This window comes from Panthera uncia (genome assembly GCF_023721935.1).
Source record: "Panthera uncia isolate 11264 chromosome C1 unlocalized genomic scaffold, Puncia_PCG_1.0 HiC_scaffold_4, whole genome shotgun sequence".
Lineage (NCBI taxonomy): Eukaryota > Metazoa > Chordata > Mammalia > Carnivora > Felidae > Panthera > Panthera uncia.
Genome location: NW_026057585.1, coordinates 37,159,943 through 37,181,362, shown reverse-complemented (window position 1 = coordinate 37,181,362; position 21,420 = coordinate 37,159,943). Strand labels below are relative to the sequence as shown.

The window sequence follows — 21,420 nt, the reverse complement described above, 5'->3', positions numbered from 1 at the left end:
TTTCAAGTCATATTTCAAAGTCTAAATTAGTATTGGCTTTAACTATAAATTTCTTGGCACCTAAATATTAGTACATTGGTTATGATTCTTGTGTTTAGTTTTTTTTTAATTGGAGAACTCAGACATTTTTGAAATAATCTGAGTGCAAAACTCCTTCTGTGATTTTATGATTATTTTTCTGATATTTTTAATTGTTTTTAAAAAGATTCATTTTTAGGACATCTTTTTAAAACACTAAATTAAAGAATGTTAGAAACTACAGCCTCTTTTCAGACTCAGTTTTATGGGTTTGTGTGATGTTTAGCTATGTGAGTAGAACACAAACAGGTTTGAGAAAATAGAACTAAGTGTTAGATATACAATTTGTCTCATGGGAGTAGAAGTACGTGGACATTGTAGCCATTTGCTGATTATGGGACAGCAGTGTTTTACAAAGAAAAAGAGAAATAGTTCTTCTAGCAAGCCAATCAGGGAGAAGTCATTTGAACAGCATACCTCTTGTGTTCAGAATTTCTTTGAAGTTGTAATTTATTTATTAATGTACTTATTGTTTATCTTCAACTCATTCACCAACTCTTCAGTGATTTCTAAAACGGATTACTCTTCATAGACGTAGAACCCTTTTTTTTGTTGTTAAATACAGAGCTAGTTTAATTTTGTTTTGCTAGCAAACTCTTAATTTTCTCACCAGAATAAATTGGTCAGTTTTGTTTGTAAAGATGCTGGACTGTGGAGCCAGTGCACAGTATATTGAATCTCAGCACTGACATTCTAGTGGCTAAGTAATCTTTGGCAAGGCATTTAACATCTCTGAATGTAGCATGGCTCTCCAAGTGTTTCCTGTTACCTCTGGAGATAGATAGGGTTGTTGTTGGTTATCCCATTTTGCTGAACTTGTATGTATTTTGAATATATTATATTTGTAACTAGAAAGAAGCATTAAACACATACGTTACAAAAAACCTCAGTAAGATGAGGAGAGAGGAAGGGGAGATGTAGCTAACACTCTGTTTCTTAAAGATTAAATAAGAGATGTTTTCTGTGTCACATTCAACTTGGTTCGTCTTCAGTCTTTAAAAAAATGGCTTTGTATCATATATTTTAAAATGTTTATTTATTTTTGAGAGAGAGAAAAAGAGAGAGAGAGAGCACAGGCAGGGGAGGGCAGAGAGGGGGGACTGAGATTCATGACGTTAGCTGAAGTCAGATGCTCAACCAACTGAACCACCCAGGCACCCTGCTTTGTATCACATTTAAGCTTTAATTCCATTTTTTATAGGTAGATTTCATTTTCATTTCCAGTGTTACTGGAAAATGTGTTACTTCTTAAATAACAGATTTTTGTCTAATTGTCTTCATTGAAAAATATGTTGGGATGTGTTCATCCTCAAGATTTCACATTTTCTACTCGTTTTCCTTTAATAGCAATCCTTTATACATCCACATCTTTTCACATTCACATTCTTTTTTTTTTTTCTAATTTATGCATTATAGTGGGTAGCTTTTTTTTCCTTCCTGCCATGTACTACTACTAACTGCTACTACTACTATTATTTTATTCCTGAGGGAATAATTAACATGCTTAGAAAGTGATGAACATCAAACTGGGGCCCTGTGTGCTTCAGGAAATTGTGTAAGAAAAGGAAGAGGGATGAAACAGCACCGGGTGCAGAATTATGGGGTGAAAGAAATCAGTGTTTCTATGAGGACATTCAAAAAGAAGGGTTGAGAGATTTAAAGGATTTTAACTCTGAATCTGCAACTCTTTCCTAAGAGTTGCATACATTTTTGTGTTTGTTTGGGGTCTGGTTTGTTTGTTTTTAGGGTACGTAGCATTCTTATTTGTAACTATTCTCTACTTTTACTAGTGAAGATGTACTCTTGCATAAAATCAAAGAGTAAAAACACTGTTGATTTTGCCTTTAAAAAAATTAGAGATATACTGTACCATCATTCTTTAGAAACTAAATCAGATATTTACCGTACTACCAAAAGGATCTCCCTAATTTCTCAAAGGAAGAAAATGTGTCTTAACCACAATACAGTAAGCACATTCTTGTGTGGAGCAGTAGGGTCAATAAATATTTGTTGAATGAATTGCCCGTGAAAATGCAAGCCATTTGCTTATATCGTGACCAACTGGAATAATCGTCAGAATATAAAGGTAGAAAAATGTTTCTACAAATGGGTTTGCTTTTTCTCTAGACAAGTATTTTAATAAATTAATTTTTAAATAGTTTTTAAACAGAGAGCTTCTTTTGTCCTTCTTTTGTTAATGTTAAGTAATTAACATGAAACGATAGAATGCTATCTGCCAACACTTGCAAATTATGCCCATTAACCTCATTTTATCCCTTAAGAGGAAATTCTACTTCTAAAGGAAATAATAAGGCACAGTTGACAAAATGAGTGATAAACAGCTTAGATTAAAGCCTTCACTCTGTTCCTAAACTCATCATTAGGAAGGGCTTGGAAATTTTATTTATTGGCCTATGTAATTTTTTCCTAATGATAAAATCAGAAGTAGTGATGAATGAGTAAAATAATGTTATCACTTTATCAGATGGTGTTGTGACTCAGTAAAAATGATCATGTTATTATCACAAAATTATATTGAGTGTTTACCACCAAGAAATTGCTTTTGTCCCTGTTTGTCCTTTTCTGAATACTCCATTTGGGCTTGCTTGCACTCTCTGTAAGCCAAGTAAAGCTCACAAATATATAACTTTGTTTTGTCTTTCTAAAAGTAATAATCTGAAGTGAATAAAATGTCAAATCCAGGAGTGATCAAGCTTTTAAGTTCTATTTTTGGAGCATAAGAATGGAGCTGCCTTCTCTCTGTCCAGCGTTCTTCCAGGTTTCTGTAGAAGCAAATGCAAATTACAAACCCTTATCTCTCTCAGTCAAAACATGTCTATTCTTCTGAGTTCGCTCATGTTGACCTCCCAAGCCTTCCTTCCCTGTCAGGTTCCATCTTCCCCAGTTTGCTTTTGTTTGCATTTCGATTTCTCTGCACAGCTCAGTGTTTGGAGGGACTCTAACACTGTTTAGAGGGACTCAAAATAGCCTTTCTTCAGAATTTACCTACGTCCATACAACAGAGAGGCATAAGGAAAAAAGGACTGATGGCTTTTAACAGTTAAATAGCAAATATATACCTATTTTAAAAGTTTATCTTACTTTATATAACTAACGGGTATTCTTTCATCATTTTCCATGTTTTCTTTCATTTGATCCTCACAATGACCTTATAAAGAGATTGTGCAAATGTTACTGTCCTCATTTAATCAGTCAAAATCAAAAGCTAGACTCTCAGCTGCATCTTAGGGCCCCAAGTCCAGCAATTCTTAGAAGCTACATGATATGATGTAAATGCCCCTTCTAAAGAATTCACTTCAGTGTTTCCATTAGATGGCTTTTAGGCCCTGGAGTACCTCTAGCTAAAGAAACTAATTTAGGTTTTCTAATTTATTTAGTCGTCACCACATGATGCTGATTTAATGAGGTTGCGATTTCATGTCAAACGATCTATTAAAAAATCGATCATACATAGCCAGAGTATTTCTTTTGGGGGGGGATTCAACCGGATCATTGCCTGTAAAATGGAGTCAGTGTCCACCATGCACTCGTGTCATTGACACTTAACTGCATTAACTCATTAAGTGTATTTGCAAAAACGGATTCATTTTTTACTCTTCGGTTATGGTGTCTAATTCTTTATTTGTTATAACAGCTAAATATTATCTTCCTGGTGATCACATTATGCAAAATGGTGAAGCACTCAAACACTTTGAAACCAGATTCTAGCAGGTTGGAAAACATTAAGTAAGTATTTGGTATTTTAATTCTAGTGCTTGACAAACTAAGTGAAAGATATTCTCCACAGAGAATACATGAATACCTTCTATCAACTGTAGAAATTATTCAGAATGATGTTTTACTGATCAGGGTCGAGCCTTACGTTGACCATGTCACGGACATTGGTCAAAAATTAGATAATAATTTCTGTCTTCATCTAGAGCCAAGAAATTGTTTCGGTAGCTTTGTGGAAATTCCATATCACTGTAGCAATTTCATTTGAATTTAAAATGCAGTTCCTGTTTGCATGGCTGATATGATTATATTGTTTGTTTTGTTAAATGGCTTTCCTGATTTAAGGATTCTGAGCGGTTTCTACTTCTAATCCCGTTTCCCTAAAATAATTTTTTCTATTACTGTTGTTAACTTGGAGATTATCTGTTGTTTTCATGGCAATTAAAGAAATGTTTACTTTATTTCAATATTGAACAAAAACTACAATGTCCTATCCATGGAAAATGCTATCTAATTAAAAAAATTGATAGCTGTTGACTCATTAAGTCATTCATGGAAGCATTTTAAGAGTTATCTTTTAAATGTGAGTTAATTTAAAATTGGAGGAGGTATTATTCAAGTTGGTTATAATGGGATTGTGAAAGATATATTTTTAATGTAAAAAATGGCAGATCTATAGTAAGGGCAATTTAAAAAAAAACAATTAGATGTTTTAGATAGGTCAGTGCCAGCTTCATTGCATGTTGCATGGTAAGAGAGAGAGCTAATCTTTAGCATCTCTCTCTTTTCTTCCTTTTCCTCTTTCTGTCTTCTCATCTCCACCAGTAATTACCGTGTTTGTGATGGCTACTATAATACGGACTTACCTGGGTAAGATAGAACCCTACCTTAACAAATTTATGGCATGATTTATATTTTTTACAAATCCGTCAATATCATGAATTGCCCTTAATTTTTATAATTATTTTGGAATATCTAATTTGCTATAGTATTTTTAAACTATAATATGCCTTTATTTTTTAATTGCTTGCCTCTGCATTTTGACTTTCTTAATTTTGACTAATTTATAAAATATATAAATGCTTTCTTATTACTTTCTATTTTAATTCTGTCTAATAATTTTGTTTCTCTTTTCTGCTTATAATGCTTTCTAGCTATGAAGATAATAAGCCATTTATCAAGTAAGATCATTAGTTAGACATGGAATGCACTGACTTTAAATCCTTTTCATTCCGTCCTATTTTCTACAGTTCTTTTCTCCTTAAGCTATTCATGATGAAATCTCTCCAAAATTATTTTATTTTGAAATTGTTCTCATATTTTTGTCCCATTTCAGCTAGGCTTCTTCATGCTTTAGTTATAAAACCTTAGGTTCACCTAAGATTAGTTTATTAGAATTTGCAGTTTAGGTGTTCAGTGATTATCTGCCATTTAACCTTTCTGTATGTGTCACATTATTCAGTGTCATGAGTACACCACAGGAATAAGAATATAGGAGTAAGCTAATTAAGGACTCCTTAATTCCTTTTACTAAGATGCACATAAAAGTCAATAAAGTCAGGGGGGATGTGTTACACCTTGTATTTTAATATAGTTTTGATACTTTGTTAATGCTGGAGTGAGAAAAGGTCATACCTGCTGTCGCTGTTTTCTCTGGAGGCTGCAGTACTAAATGCTATTGTTCTTTCTCTAATCAATGAAAGGTTAAAGCCAAAATGCTGTTGAGTTTGAATGTGAACATAGAGAAAGTCAACTGCTACTACTGATATGTGAATATTTAAGTGTGATACGTGTTGTTCTCTCATTGGACTTGTTAATAAAATTCGCTCTATTTTTTCAGGTCTTGGGTGCTTGGCGCTTTTGCTCTTCTGTGTCTTCTTGGCCTAACCTGGTCATTTGGGTTGCTTTTTATTAATGAGGAGACTATTGTGATGGCATATCTCTTCACCATCTTTAATGCTTTCCAGGGAGTGTTCATTTTCATCTTTCACTGTGCTCTCCAAAAGAAAGTAAGTGAAGACACTTCGGAGCTCTGCCGGCTTGTTCTTTGGCTAGAAATTAATAGGTGAAATAGAGAAGGTTGTACAGTTTTATAGCTGGCAGATTACCAAATAGAATCACATTTTTAATCTCCAGTTGGTTGTAATGCATGTCTGGAAATGCAGGCTTCATAGATAAAATATGTCAATCCCAATCATCTTTTGGATCTCGTTTTGGGAATATTATAAACCAGACACTAAACTAGTTTAAGAGTTCTTCGTTACTAGTGGGGTCTACAAAAATGCTCTTCGTGCAAGGGGTGTACGAGAAAACAAAAAGGTTAAGTAGTCTCATGCTTTGCTCGATGAAGGGAGTGCAGCGGTCCAAAATGAAATTGAGCATAAGGATAAGTGACCTTGATTTTAAAAGCACCAGACGTGCAAACAATTAATATTAGTGTTACCTTTTGAGTAGTTGTGAAAGATCTAAAACCCGGTAATTTAATATCTCACGTCTTATTATTTTGTCCTGATTTTCTGTTAAAAGTGGAGTCAGCAAAAATGATTCAAAAACGAAAGTTAAAGATGAAACATTTGCACGAACATGTAAACTAAGAGAATAGCTTAGCCTCCATTTAACTAGGTATCATCCTTTCTCTGTCTGCGTATCTAATATAGTCTTTTTATTCTGTTATTACTAGTTGGTCACTAAATTGAACAGAGAAATAGAATTGTGAAAGCAAAAACGATTATGTTTTCAGTCCTGACAAGATGATAGTGTTGTCACTTCCATCAGTTGTTGAGGAAGCTGTAATTTTGAGATAATGACAGTGGCATCTGCAGTACTGACAGATCACGCGCATTCACAGCAATATAGGCATTAGGCAAAACCAACGTTGGAGGGTATTATTTGGATAAAATGCCATTTTGATTGCCATTGTCTTGGTCATGCCGCGTTTCAGAGCAGTTAATAGCCATTAAATGTAGAAGACATTTTTTTCTGAGGTATCAGGTGTTTTTAATAACCCTGAACTTTAATTTTCTAAACTTTATACAGGTATAACGTTGTAATTATCGTGGCTTTTACTATTTCTTACACAAGTGAGCATTTTGTATGCGTGTATGTGATCACATACCATAATTTCTTCCAAATGTGTTTGACATAAAGCATAAATTTGGCAGAGAAAGACTGAGGTGGTCATTATTTCCTCAGAGAGGTGTGCAGATTGATTGAACAAAGAGATTCTGCTGTGCTTTTTTAATTAACAATTATGTTTTGGAAACATTGTGTTGCACTTCTTTTGAACACATTCTACTTAGTCTGGGATATGTCCTGTTGGGTGCTGCCAGGATGAATGGTTAAGAATATGACATAAAATGATTTAGTTAAAATCACACCTCTTACTGCTCGAGTGAGCATATTTGGGCGAAGAAAATGCTTTGGAAGTTCAACTCCATTGTTATTTGTTCTGATAGGTGTCGTTAAATAAAGCTAAGAGGATGAAAATGCAAGCGCACTTAGATTTAAAAGGTCGTCTAGTAACTTTAATTCTCCAATTCTTCAAGGAATAAGTGTCAAAGTCATGGTCTTTGTAGGCAGATACAGAACATAGAACTCTGAGGAGGGAAAAGTGTTTTTAGTGTTTTTGCAACCCACTAGAAAATAATTTCTTAGGCAGCTTCTCCTCCTCGTCTGTTCTGATTTCATTCTGGCTCTAAGCCCGAGAAAAACTTGTTCATATGCCAGGAGAGCTGCACAGAATCCAGCCCTCTTCTCCACTCCCCCCCACCAATTCTGTACCACCTCTCTAGGTGGGGCCCTAGTATTTAGCAGTTGTTTGGACTTTACTTTTTAAAGTTCACTTTAAATTTTCTTCAGGCCTAACAGCTTTTCCATCTATTCATATATCCAAGCTTCAGGGGAAAAGGGAAATTACATGGGTATCTCATTAATGTGAATGGAAATTGCATAAATAGTTCCCTTGTGTGCTAATGAAGTGAATAGGCATCTTAGACTCTCTACACTAAATGTTAAAGCTAGACACATCAGAAAATGAAGAAAACATTCCATCCTAATTAATAGCATATGTATCAAAGTACTTTTTTTTTCTTTATTCTTGTGCCAAAGTAGTCTTGTCATTATAAAGAGGTTACCCGCAAAACTATGCAATCCAGTAAAAGAAGTTTATGTATTGACCTACGTAAAAGAACATGAAGCGTATAAACTTTAAATGACTGAATTATGTGTGGTTAAATGTAATTAAGCGAGGAAAGTACTAATTTTTTGTCATATTATGAAATATAAAACTGGGGTTACTAAGTATGTAGATAGACTAAAGCTTTAAAATATTTTATATATGTATATATATGTATGTATATAAATAACACTTGTATAATAATAAGGCATAAAGCATTTCTACATATTACATCACATTTAGAAGGTCCTCCTAGCCAGTCTGGTAGACAGAGATATTTTTCTTATTGCTGTGTCAGCCATTTCAGTTGAACTTGGTTTTGTACATTCATTGTATTTTCTCCACTGAGAAGTGTTAGTGGAACTTACTCCTCTCAGTCGTCTCCACTGCACATTTAGAGAAAAGAGGGGCAAGTATATTTGTATTAATCTCTCGGTCTTGTGGTTCTTCAACGCAGGTACGCAAAGAATACGGCAAGTGCTTCAGACACTCCTATTGCTGCGGCGGCCTCCCAACTGAGAGCCCCCACAGTTCAGTGAAGGCATCGACCACCAGAACCAGCGCTCGCTACTCCTCTGGCACACAGGTAACAAAGAATTTGACAGTGTCTTTAATTAACCTTCTTTATAGAAAGCCTACTGAGACATGTTCTGTTCAGATGCACTAATTGTCTCCTCGTTATAATGATCTAGGTAGCAAATACTTACATTTTTAGTACTTTGGTTTTAATTTCTTCCTAAGTATTTCTTCAAGGTGTTTCTTGAGGTGTGAACATCCATTTTTGAGAGTGCATCCTTCTTTTAGAAGTCTATCATCATTTTGGGGATATTCGAAAGTTCTATAGCCATAGTGCTCTCTCACAGTGGGCACTCAATAAACATGTGTTGAATAATCAATCATCTCCTCTTTTTTAAAAAGGCCATTAAAAGTAAAACTTTTTAGGAGTGGAAGATTAAATATTCTTTAGTACAAAAGCAACAAAGCAGTATAGACTTCCTTAGTTTTAGACCAGAATCCACACACATTTCTTTTTAAAGGCCACCAGATAATCCTACACAGATTGTTTAGGGTAGATCTTTGTGTGTCTTTAAGGTGAGCTTGGGGAAACTAACATAACATATGTCTTGCTATTTTATATTAATAGAGTCGTATAAGAAGGATGTGGAATGACACTGTGAGAAAACAGTCTGAATCTTCTTTTATCTCAGGTGACATCAATAGCACGTCAACACTTAATCAAGGTCAGTTACTAGGAAAATTTGAGTTTACAATATAAATTTTGTACCTTTTGCCAATTTACAAGAATTTCAGAGAAAACACTGATATTTTTTCCTCTCAAAATAGGTTTACATCACAAGCTCTTAAACCTGTTGAGTCAACTTTTATCCTTTATGAAAGTACATATAAATTCATCTTGTTCAGTACTGTAATGCAAAAAGTATACTTTCAAAGTCCACGTTAACAGAATGAGCCTGGAGAAAGTAATTGCTAAGAACATACTTTGCCACAGATTAAACTGTTTTCCTTTAATGAACACAAATTCATCCTTTCTGAGGCATTTATGAAAGTTTTCTTTTTAAAACATTAACGTAATTAGAATAACTACTCTTCACATTAAACAGTGCCAATTTTGCAGTGAAAATTCTTATTTGTAAAATTATTTTATTTTACACTTCTTTCAGAAAGTACAAAATCAGTATCAAAAACCTTTACAGTAAGTCTTCATAAACAAACAGTTAAGTACACGAGAATCCCAAAGCAATTTTTTCTATTTGAATTACTAGTTTTAGTGTCTTTACGGCTTGAAACTTATCATATAATCAATATAATTCCTAACTTAAAATAAGCTGGCAAATAAAATACTAAAGACACAAGTGCATATATAAACACATAATCCTGAATGCAAGCTTAGTAAGTTTGAATTTGGTATGAAAAATCACATTATTGTATATATCCTTAAAGAGGTAATTGATCCAGCTAATTTGTCTTGATGTACTGATTTGTAACATAACGTGCTATATATTATCACAGATATTAAAGACATTTTTCACTGTTGACATTGTTCTGATGAGATTCTGGTTTAAAATGAAAAAAAGGAGTATGTATGACATCAAAACCAACTTGAATTTTAAAACATTTTTTTGCCAAATTACATTAGCTATGCAAAACGTATATTTGATAAGTATTGAAAGGTTTGTAATTTGTCAATTAAGAGTGAGTGAAATGTGTGTTTATTGCATTGCTCTGATGTTTTACCTAGTTCTGTTAAGATGACTATCAAAAAGGAAATGAATTATTCAATGATTCATTTTTGAAACCTGGCAAATAAGATTACAGAATGAAAATTCTCACGATATGGAGTTTGTGAATGATCTAATAATTCATTATGTACACAGCCTCCTTCTTCCCCCTCGGCATGTGTGTGCTCTTGCATTTACTAAGAGAAGCTTTGTGCAACGTGTCCTACTTTTTTATTTGTTTGTGAAAGTTGTTTTTCCTCCTGCTTGTGTCAAAGTTGGTATTAACACAGATGTTTTCATGAGGGATAATCCCACACCTGTAAATTCTGGAAGTTTGAGATTCCCTCTTCTGGGCCTCAGTGGTTAGGTTTTTAATATTAAGCAGTAACATCTTGAAACATAATGTTGATCTCTGTGCATTTAATTGCCATTTTTGTTTAAAAGTGATTTTGTATAAATTAGTAAATGTCATCCTCAGCAGGTGTTTACTTGGGGGACTTAGAAAGCACCTGTGAATTACTGAAATTTAACTTCCCTCTCCCCTTTCTCCTTCAAATTAGTAGTTCAAATACAGTCAGAAAATTTCAGCAGATTATCCGTTGCCAGCTTGTCCACTACCCTTGATGAATACAAAAAGTACTTTACTGCAACTATAACACGAAAAATAAGAGAACTGATGTACTTTTTTTTTTTTCTGTTTCTTTGCTTTAGGAATGACTGGCAATTACCTACTAACAAACCCTCTTCTTCGACCCCACGGCACTAACAACCCCTATAACACATTGCTCGCTGAAACAGTTGTATGTAATGCCCCTTCAGCTCCTGTATTTAACTCACCAGGTGTGCTTATACTTACGAATAAAACTACCTTTCTTTGCTGCTAAACAGAGCTCTGATCTTTACCCTTTTTCTAGTATACTCAAGTTGCCACATATTTATTATTTCCTCTTTGATTTCTCAATTTAAAAGAATTACTGTATTGCCCATGCCAGGCTTCTAAAACTGCACTATATTATAGTAAAAATTCAGTCATGATGGTATTTACCAATAATTATCCATGTTTTCAACACAGGTGGCATAAATCTTAATATATTATTACAGGACTGACATCACATGGTCCGAGAGCCCATCTTCAAGATTTATATCATTTAGAGGTATCCTATCTATGTAATATACTGTTTAGTTTACTCTAAAGCTTGCGGACAGAATTTGCTTCTGGAATGAATTAGCTAATAAAGATAATTTGGATGCCTAGGTATAGAAAACTACATCCAGCATTATCAATGTAACCAAACTATAGTATAGTGCAGCTTTATGGGAGTTTTTTTTTTTCTTAAAAAAACTTTGAGAATAAAGTTAATATTAGCCAGTTTATACCTATAGTTTTTTATTGGGGGAGGGGGAGAGATTGTCACTAACCCATCCTGTATAACTATGTTTTCTAATAGCTTTTAAAAAAAAAAAAAAAGCATTTGTATTTAATATTAACAGAATTTTCAAGATTTTGGTAAAAGTTATCACGTAATTACTGCTAGCATGTTAATATTTATTTGTGGTTGGTATTTGCCACTAAATTAAAGAACTTCGTTTCCGTTTGTTTGTTTGTTTTTTCTTTACTTGAAATTCTTTTTTAACGTAACTGCGGTTTCTCTTTTCATTCTCTTGTTTTTCTTACTTTCCTTATGCTTTCCTCTAGCAACCTACAGAGAGACAAGTATGGGAGTCAAACTTAACTTTGCCTATCAAATGTAAATTTTTTCAGCATGATTTTTAACCGGCACAATTAAAACATAACTAGCAGTCATGAAGTAGACTCAGCGGGCAAGTGGTTCACAATTTCCAACTAAAGTGTTACCAAATTCAAACAGTACATCTATCTGTACTGCCTTTTGTCAGTAATAGAGGTCTGTAGCAAATGCTGTCCATACTTAAGTATACGCAATGCTGAAATAATTTGCTCTTTGAAGCCTGAGGTGCTGTCAACCAGAATGCTTAATAATTGACTTATCATTTCTGCATTCCCACAGTAATCTTGCTACAGGCTGTGGAAAGTCTTCAAGTGAATTACCTGAACTTGGGCAGAAAAAGTTGCCTCTTCAAAACCAGTCAAAGATGTGCTTAAATCTGCAGTATATCATAGAAAACACCTTTTGGATTAGCCAGTATATATTTTCATGTTTATTAAGCAATGATAAAAAGAAAGAAAAAATGACCAGACTGAACCTCTGTGGAGGGAACAAATGCTAACAAGTGCTCTGTGTGTCGCCTGTAACTTACAACACCAAATGTTTTCTAAGTAAAGATGGTGGCACATGCATGAGTCGAGAAAGCTAGAAAATTGCGTCAGTCAAGCTAAAGGAAGCCTTACAAATGCTATCATGACTTCCTTTTGTTATACGTGGCGCAGGATAAAAATTACAGTGTCCGTTTTTCAAATGTAGAAGTTGGATCAGAGTTTCTCAGACAATATGAGTCACCAACAAACACCCCCCCACACACACACACTTTCTCCTGTTTCTGCTAATGAGAACTTATTGAACAGTTACCACATGTTTATTGGTCGTGAAATTGAGTTTTCTAGGATAATCTGCAGCTTTAAGAGCGGAGTCAGCACTAAAAAAGGGAAATTTCCTATTTTTTCCAAGAATTCAATTTTTCCTAGACTCCTCCAAGCCTTGCATACAATGCAGCAGCCTCACAGTGGTCAGTTTCATTTCAATAACATCATTTCATTTTTTTTTTCCAGACCTATCTGTAAACAAGTGATTTTTTTTTTTCTCTAGGATTTTGAGAATGAATAACCTAACTTTCCATGGTGCAGACCATTTAATTTTCTCTGAAACTTTTGATTTTCATTTGCCTGAAAAGCACTGTGATGTCTTAGTTTACATGTTTATGTGTCTGTAGAAAATACAACTCTGATTCAAAGAGAGCATGTTACCATATTTTTTTTCCTCCTAAACCTCTTCTCATATCTTCAGCAGACGTATCCAATCTTTCATTCCTTTAGAGACAAAATTATATTAGCCAAGGCTGACACCCTTTTCCCATTCCATAGTTAATATTTATTATTGGTTTGATTTCTGTGACCCATACTTAAGAAACCTCCAACATTTCTGCGTTTAACCTCCATGCCCATGGTGTCTGTGGGCCAGTCTCGTACAGTAGACTCTGCTGGTTCATTCGGTGCTGTCACTGTGACTGATGCAGACTGCAGGGCTGCAGGCAAACTTTGACCATTAGGAGCCTGGGGCCATTGCTGTTAGAGAGAGTCTTAGTGCCAAAAGAACAAAAACTCAAGATAATGAATATTAAAGGAAAAAGTAAAAGGCTGCTATTGCTGGTAATCTAATTTGTTGAACCCTTGCTCTGACTAAGTTGCTGAGAAGCTTAGAAATTCTTCATCATGTTACAATAAATCATTTTACTTTCTTTTATATATCAGCTACTCTTAGGCCAGATAGCCTGAGCAGACAGACATGATGTGAGTTGTCCAAAGTGAGTCATTCCACCTGCTGTCTATCGTGTTGTTGGATGGTGCTTGTGGGCCCCTGGTCCAGTCAGTATGAGAGATGGCTGTGGCTGTCTTTGTTTAACATGAATTCTTTGTACCTGTCCCATTTTTTTTCATTCTTTTTTTTACTTCATCTCCAGAAAAAGGAAATGTTAGAATGTTGTTTAAAAAGTTGCTTGCCAGTTATGTGGGTTTATGTTGTACATTTGCCTTCGGTTTTTGTATGTGACTTATTCCTTTTTAATTTAGTGTTGTTTAGGACAAATTCTGTTAATTTTATTTTTACAAACCATAGTCTCGTACTTTAAAATGTAAATGTCACTAATGAATTGCTTTGCATTAACTATGCAAGGGCATGGAGTGAAGTCTTCTTTGTGAGAGTGTCAGAGAGATTTGACCAAAAAATCAATGAATACTTACTGCTTACTCTCTCCCCCAAATTGATAAAGTAATATTCCGTATGCCGTCTTCCCTCCCTGGAAAAATAGTAGTATTCTTTCACACTTTCTCCTATTATCTAAGGGGTTGCAACTGTCTACAGTTGGGAACGCGGGAAAGCCTGGCACTTTTCGAGGGTTAGCTTTCAAATACAACTTTGTCCTGAACGACATTAAAAAGTTTTGTGCAAAAGAAGTAAAGGCTCTCTGGGAAGGAACAGAGGCAATAACGGAAACCCCCTCCCTTTTCCGTTTCAGGACATTCACTGAACAATGCCAGGGATACAAGTGCCATGGATACTCTACCGCTAAATGGTAATTTTAACAACAGCTACTCACTGCGCAAGGGGGACTATAACGACAGCGTGCAAGTCGTGGACTGTGGACTAAGTCTGAATGATACTGCTTTTGAGAAAATGATCATTTCAGAATTAGTGCACAACAACCTTCGGGGCGGCGGCAAGACTCACAACCTCGAGCTCGCGCTACCAGTCAAGCCCGTGATTGGAGGCAGCAGCAGCGAAGATGACGCCATCGTGGCCGACGCTTCGTCTTTCATGCACAGCGACAACCCGGGGCTGGAGCTCCATCACAAAGAGCTCGAGGCGCCGCTCATTCCTCAGCGGACTCACTCCCTTCTGTACCAGCCCCAGAAGAAGGTGAAGCCCCAGGGGACTGACAGCTACGTCTCCCAGCTGACGGCCGAGGCGGAGGACCACCTGCAGTCCCCCAACAGAGACTCTCTCTACACAAGCATGCCCAATCTTAGAGACTCTCCCTATCAAGAGAGCAGCCCCGACGTGGAAGAAGACCTCTCTCCCTCCAGGAGGAGTGAGAACGAGGACATTTACTACAAAAGCATGCCAAATCTTGGAGCTGGCCATCAGCTTCAGATGTGTTATCAGATCAGCAGGGGCAACAGCGATGGTTACATCATCCCCATTAACAAGGAAGGGTGTATCCCTGAAGGAGACGTTAGAGAAGGACAAATGCAGCTGGTAACAAGTCTTTAACAGTGCAGCTGAGGAATCCCAGGGGCCACACGCAAGTATTCGTGAAGACTCCGCTGGCCCAGCGCAGCTCCCTTGGCCTCCGCCTGAAGAGATGGCCCTGTTGACCTGTGGTTCTCCAGTGTAAAAAGAGGACTGAACCTTGAAGTTCTGTGAATTTTTATAAAACGTACAAAAACTTTGTATATACACAGAGTATACTAAAATGATTATTTGTTACAAAGAAAAGAGATGCCAACCAGGTATTTTAAGATTCTGCTGCTGTTTAGAGAAATTGTGAAGCAAGCAAAGCAAAACTTTCCAGCCATTTTACTGCAGCAGTCTGTGAACTAAATTTGTAAATACGGCTGCACCGTTTTTGTAGGGCCTGCATTGTATTATATACAAGACGTAGGCTTTAAAATCCTGTGGGACAAATTTACTGTACCTTACTGTTCCTGACAAGACTTGGAAAAGCAGGAGAGAGATTCTGCGTCTGTTTGCGGTTCACTGCAAATCTTTTACATTAAGGCAAAGATTGAAAACATGTTTAACCACTAGCAATCAAGCCACAGGCCTTATTTCATATGCTTTCCTCAACTGTACAATGAACTATTCTCATGAAAAATGGCTAAAGAAATTATATTTTGTTCTATTGCTAGGGTAAAATAAATACATTTGTGTCCAACTGAAATATAATTGTCATTAAAATAATTTTAAAGAGTTTGAAGAAAATATTGTGGAAAGCTCTTGGTTGCACATATGTTATGAAATGTTTTTTCTTACACTTTGTCATGGTAAGTTCTACCCATTTTCACTTATTTTCCACTGTACACAGTGTTCTGCTTTGACAAGTCCGTCTTTATTCTTACATTTAAATTTCTTATTGCCAAAAGAGCGTGTTCTGTGGGGGGAAAAAACTCTTTGAAGCCAGTTACGCCATGCCTTGCACAAATGTGGTGAAATCTAGAAAAGAGTGTGTGTTCCCCCTCTGTTTATTCTTGAACAGAGGGCAATGAGGGCACTGGGCACTTCTCACAAACTTCCTAGTGAACAAAAGGTGCCTCTTCTTTTTTAAAAAAGAAAATAAAACCTAAATGTTACTCTTCCATATTCCTTCTGCCTATATTTAGTAATTAATTTATTTTATGATAAAGTTCTAATGAAATGTAAATTGTTTCAGCAAAATTCTGCTTTTCTTTTCATCCCTTTGTGTAAACCTGTTAATAATGAGCCCATCACTAATATCCAGTGTAAAGTTTAACACGGTTTGACAGTAAATAAATGTGAATTTTTTTCAAGTAGTTAACGTGCACTTTTATGTATGATACGTGATTGGCTTTAACACACTGGTCCTTTCTTACCCCTCCCCCCCACCCCCACTGCCCCACGGCATGCATAGGTCCTTTCATAATATTAACCCATGGGTATGAGAAAGAATACAGTTAAGTTGCCTGATGGTTCTAGGTGCTGTAAAGAATACATTTGTCTTCTAATTGCCCATTACCCATGCACAGAATCTGGCAGATGAGTTTCAGAAGACAAACACACGGAACGTACTTTTGCTTGTTGCATTGCATCAGACCTAAAACAAAAATAAAGAAGGGTTGGAAATTCTACAATAGAATTTGGGCATCATAAAAAACATTGATTTTTCAGCAGAATTGAGAAGAAATTCTGTGAACATACTTTTACGATTTGAGGATTATAGCTCTCCCTACAGGCAGCTGCGAATGACGATATTTGTTATCATGAAAATGTTCAAAAATCGTATAATTGAATCTCAACAAATAGATTTTTCCTGTCTACATCATAAGCATTTATACCAAATTCTTCTAAAGGGTAGTGGTTCTCAAGTGCTTCCACGAAGTTAAAAGTAACTTTTTCTTTTTTTATGTGGACACACTTCGTCATGCCTATTGAATTTAAAAAGAATAATGAGAGGGAAAAAGTGTATGTTCATAGATCTAAATGCAGGCACAGTAAGGCAGACACTAATAAAGGATTCTTTTAATAATAGGGTAACCACAGAGGAGTGTATCCACATTTGGCTAATATTTGAGTTGGAAATTGATTATAAGAAATTATGTTGATATTCAAACAGATTTGACAATCCTCTGAGAAGGGTATTTTTATCTCTTTGGCGAAACTACTTCAGGAGTTTACAAAACTTTATTTAGAAGCATTATCAAATAATCAAAAGTTTTAATTTTCTATTTTGATACACTTTTCCCTATCAAACTATACAGTGTTGCAGGATATATACTTCCCAGTTGTACAAGCCAAGTAGCGTCAGGCTGGTTCAGTAATGAATTACCCACCCACCCCCCAAAAAAAGTTGCATTCATTATTCAGTTAGTGCTATTTCTTTCTCTTCAGGCAGTTCTTAAAACTGGTATGATGTGAACGAGTACATAAGGACATGGTACCTAAATGGTTACTGTTCTCTTCAGAAAACGTAATCTATTATGGATTGCCTCTATTAGAGAAGACAATTTGGGAGCCATCTTTCATCTTTGTCACCAAAAGAAGAATCAACTTTAAAACAGATTTCTTTTTTAAAGTGTACAAATGTTAACTTAAATTCCATTCAGGGGGCTCCTGAGTGGTTCAGTTGGTTGAGCGTCTGACTCTTGATTTCAGCTTAGGTCATGAGCTCACGGTCATGGGCTTGAACCCTGCACTGGGCTCCACTCTGAGCATGGAGCCTGCTTAAGATTCTCTCTGTGGGGGCGCCTGGGTGGCGCAGTCGGTTGGGCGTCCGACTTCAGCCAGGTCACGATCTCGCAGTCCGTGAGTTCGAGCCCCGCGTCAGGCTCTGGGCTGATGGCTCGGAGCCTGGAGCCTGTTTCCGATTCTGTGTCTCCCTCTCTCTCTGCCCCTCCCCCGTTCATGCTCTGTCTCTCTCTGTCCCAAAAATAAATAAAAAACGTTGAAAAAAAAAAAAAAAGATTCTCTCTGTGTCTCTCTCTGTCTCTCTTTGTCTCTCTCTCTCTCTCTCTCTCTCTCTCCCTCTGCCCCTCTCCCCTGCTTGCACACGCACTCTCTCAAAGGAAATTTTTAAAACTTTCAGGAGGTCCCCTGGTACGAATTAACTTTTATGTTTAAATTAATCTATTGACTGACACATTATTTTATTTATTAGCACAATGATTTTTTGGAGACTTCTCAGACTTCATTGGGTATAGAATTTCCACATCCTTGATTGTTTCTTTTTGTGATAGTCACGACTGTGAACTTTTATTCACACTGTTGTACCTATTCCCAGGGACAGACATAACTGGTCTACTAATAATAAGGAAATTTTTTTTCCATTTATTACAGTTGCAGCTTGATACAGTCCAGATTGACCTCTTTTATTATTTTAAAATATAGGCTTGGTTTTGTTCTTACATATATATATACACACACATATACAGACACATGGATGGCCGATTCCTCTTACAGGCTTTTAAAATCATTTATGTATAAGGAAGAGGATCCATACAAATCTATAAAGTAAATAGTTGTCAGTTCAAACCCCTACGCATTCGAGGGTAGTTACATACAATATTTTAACCAGTAAAACAACAGCTACAGATATTTCACAAAGCACCAACACCATCCTCTCTCCACGAAGAAGCATTACACACAAATTCGTTAACACACTTCAAAAGACAAATTCATATGCACTTGTTAAAGGGATGCCTGCTTTATGTATTTCAGTGAGAAAAAAAAAGAAAATGTATGTTTCCATCAATTCAACTTTGAACTTCAGGCTTAAGATTGACCTTCAAGATGTTCTCATGAGATAGAGTGTTTTGTAAAGAGTTTTAACTCATAAAATTTTTATTGCAGTTATAACCTTGTAAGTAGAAACACTTGACTGAATGCATGCAAGTTGAATTTCTGAAATGAAAATAGCTCTTCATATTTGATACTGAAATTTTCTTTAAAGACTGTAATCCCTGCAGTATTTTACGAGTAAAATTTAGGAGCAAGTGTTCACACAATCCTGTGTTCCAGATATTTCTCTTACCACAAAATTGTTGCATTTAATCTCACACATCAGTATGAAGAGTTACTGTCATGTTGAATATAGATGAGGATTGCTTCACAGGGCAATAAAATGCGTATGCTTTTTGGTGAACATGCTATATCACCACTTCCTGCTGGTGAGCATCAAGTTGATTTTGAGTAGTCCTTAAATAGTATGTATTGGCAGACTAGAAGCATTAGCGAGTGAATAGTTGGGGGTTTGCAGATTATTTCCTGACCGTCTTAATTATCATTTGAATGGTATAGAACGAGGATTTTCTGTTATGTCACTTCGAGTCTTTCTCCAAAGGATCATAGAAACACATGAGCTAAAGGCACCAAACAAAACCTTGAATGTTTAGAAGATCACACGCTTAACCCACATATACTTTGTGCATCTTACTGGCACTTCGTTCCAAAATGCATGGGACTAATGGAAACTCCTGTACATTATCCAAGTTCATTTCAAGGCACTGTGGTCACCGAGTTGTCAACACCAGGGTGACGTATCTGTCAGAAGGCATTAATAATAAGCTGTAGGTGCACCATATAATAAGGCTTACTAAGTCTACTGTAAATATTTTTCAAATATTGGCAGTGGATCACCCCTCAGCTCTTAATAAGATTTCTCTGGATTCTTCATCCTTTTCCTGAGAGCTTTACTGTTTACTGAATGTGCAGTAAACTTTCTTTCTGAGAAAGAAGTCTTCAGATGTCAGTTTGATTTTTAAAGCCTATTGTTTTAACTGGTAACATTTTTTTCTGAATACATGGTAAATTGTTGTTAGGTATGCTAGCATTTAACATTAGAGGTCACTGTACGGAATAAGAAACAAAGCAAATAACCCAATACAACTGAGCTGACCAAAATCCTCACCTGCTTTGGGAAAAAAAAATACTGCTCTGTGAATCTTCCACACATTTCTCCTATTGTTTGCTTATTGAAACTCTAAGACAAAAATCCCTTAGAAATGTTTAAAATGCAAAGTTAGTCTTAAGCAAACCAATGTTGTCTGAGCAAAAGAGACCAGTGATGAATGATGGAGTTTGGAGTAGTTTTCGGAATGTTTTTCATAAACATTTTTAAATCATATGTCAGAACTAAGCTTTTTAAAAAGCATTTTGGCAGTCACAGCAACGTGGCTTTTGCTGTTTGATTTTATTAGGCATAAAATGACCGATCTTTTGGTATTCTCTTAGAAAGGCTGACAGCTACTGTATAGAACCCCCAGGAATAATAATGATAGGTATCAGAGATATTGATTAGATGAAAGATTCACTTACGTTTTTCTGCTGAAATATCAATCCTGATAGATGGCTTTTAAACCAAAACATTGCATTAGCACACAGTAAATTCTTTCGGCGGTAGAACAAAGGAGCTACAAAACAAGAATTGCTGTGTAATTTTTAAAAGAGATCTCAGACTAAATGATGTCGCGTTTCCTAATTTCACATATCGCAACAAAAGTGCTGGCACCTACTATTTAGTAGATGCTTCGTAGGTGCCAGGCTCTGTGCTTTATCGCATTTAATCCTCTCCATAAGCCTCTGAGAACAGTACTCATTATCTACTTTTACAAAAGAAGATAAGTGATTTGCTTAAGGTCTCACAGCTGGTGAGTGGCCAGACCTGCCCTAACATGATGTTTGTTTGACTACAGAGTTTGGGCATTTAAGCCAACATATGTCACCTCTGATTTTACTCGAAGTTCCAAGAATATTCTTTATCCTTCGCGCACTCTCTCTGATTGTAGTCGGAGAGAACAGGTTGATTGGTTTTGAGTTTTTAGAGCTGTAAAGGAAAGTGAAGTAAAAAAGTCAGTTAATTAAGTCAAAGTGTTTCAGAGAAAGATACCCCTGGTAGAAGACCATCTACCTCAAATTTTAGAAGTGGGCCCATTAGATAGATGAGTTGTAGTTGAATGTAAAGTGTGTTGGTTACTAATTTACTATTTCCCTTGGGAAATAAAAGATCATCATGAGGGAATTGTTGGTAGGAATCAAAAACAAAAACAAAAACAGAAGATTTTGATTCAGGATGTCAAATTTCTAGTCCTCACCTGACCACTAAAATAATATTGGCTTACTCAGTCAACAATCACAAAAATGATAGTTTATTCGAGTACATGCTTTTTATTTTCCTTCACAGTCAAGTCATAATAACAATGGAAAAGCCATGCAAACAATCAAAATAGTTGAGTTCCCTTAACTCTTTTAAGAGTTAGTATTGTTTTAA

The 21,420-nt window shown here is 35.8% G+C and overlaps 1 protein-coding gene across 8 annotated transcripts in view; it reads left to right on the top strand.

Annotated features, from left to right (window-relative positions):
- The window catches only part of ADGRL2 (adhesion G protein-coupled receptor L2), a 189,009-nt gene extending 172,538 nt beyond the window's left edge, over positions 1 to 16,471 (top strand). For 4 of the 8 annotated variants that reach the window (XM_049616926.1, XM_049616925.1, XM_049616921.1 and 1 more), the window contains 5 exons: positions 3,734 to 3,825; positions 5,654 to 5,822; positions 8,445 to 8,573; positions 9,132 to 9,228; positions 14,437 to 16,471. In XM_049616926.1, the coding sequence (XP_049472883.1) occupies positions 3,734 to 3,825; positions 5,654 to 5,822; positions 8,445 to 8,573; positions 9,132 to 9,228; positions 14,437 to 15,191 (1,242 nt within the window). In that variant the 3' untranslated portion in view covers positions 15,192 to 16,471. Of the gene's footprint in view, positions 1 to 3,733; positions 3,826 to 5,653; positions 5,823 to 8,444; positions 8,574 to 9,131; positions 9,229 to 10,938; positions 11,068 to 11,299; positions 12,431 to 14,436 lie in introns of those variants that run through there. The other 4 variants (XM_049616922.1, XM_049616923.1, XM_049616920.1 and 1 more) reach the window with 2 other exon arrangements.
- Positions 16,472 to 21,420: the final 4,949 nt, after the last annotated feature.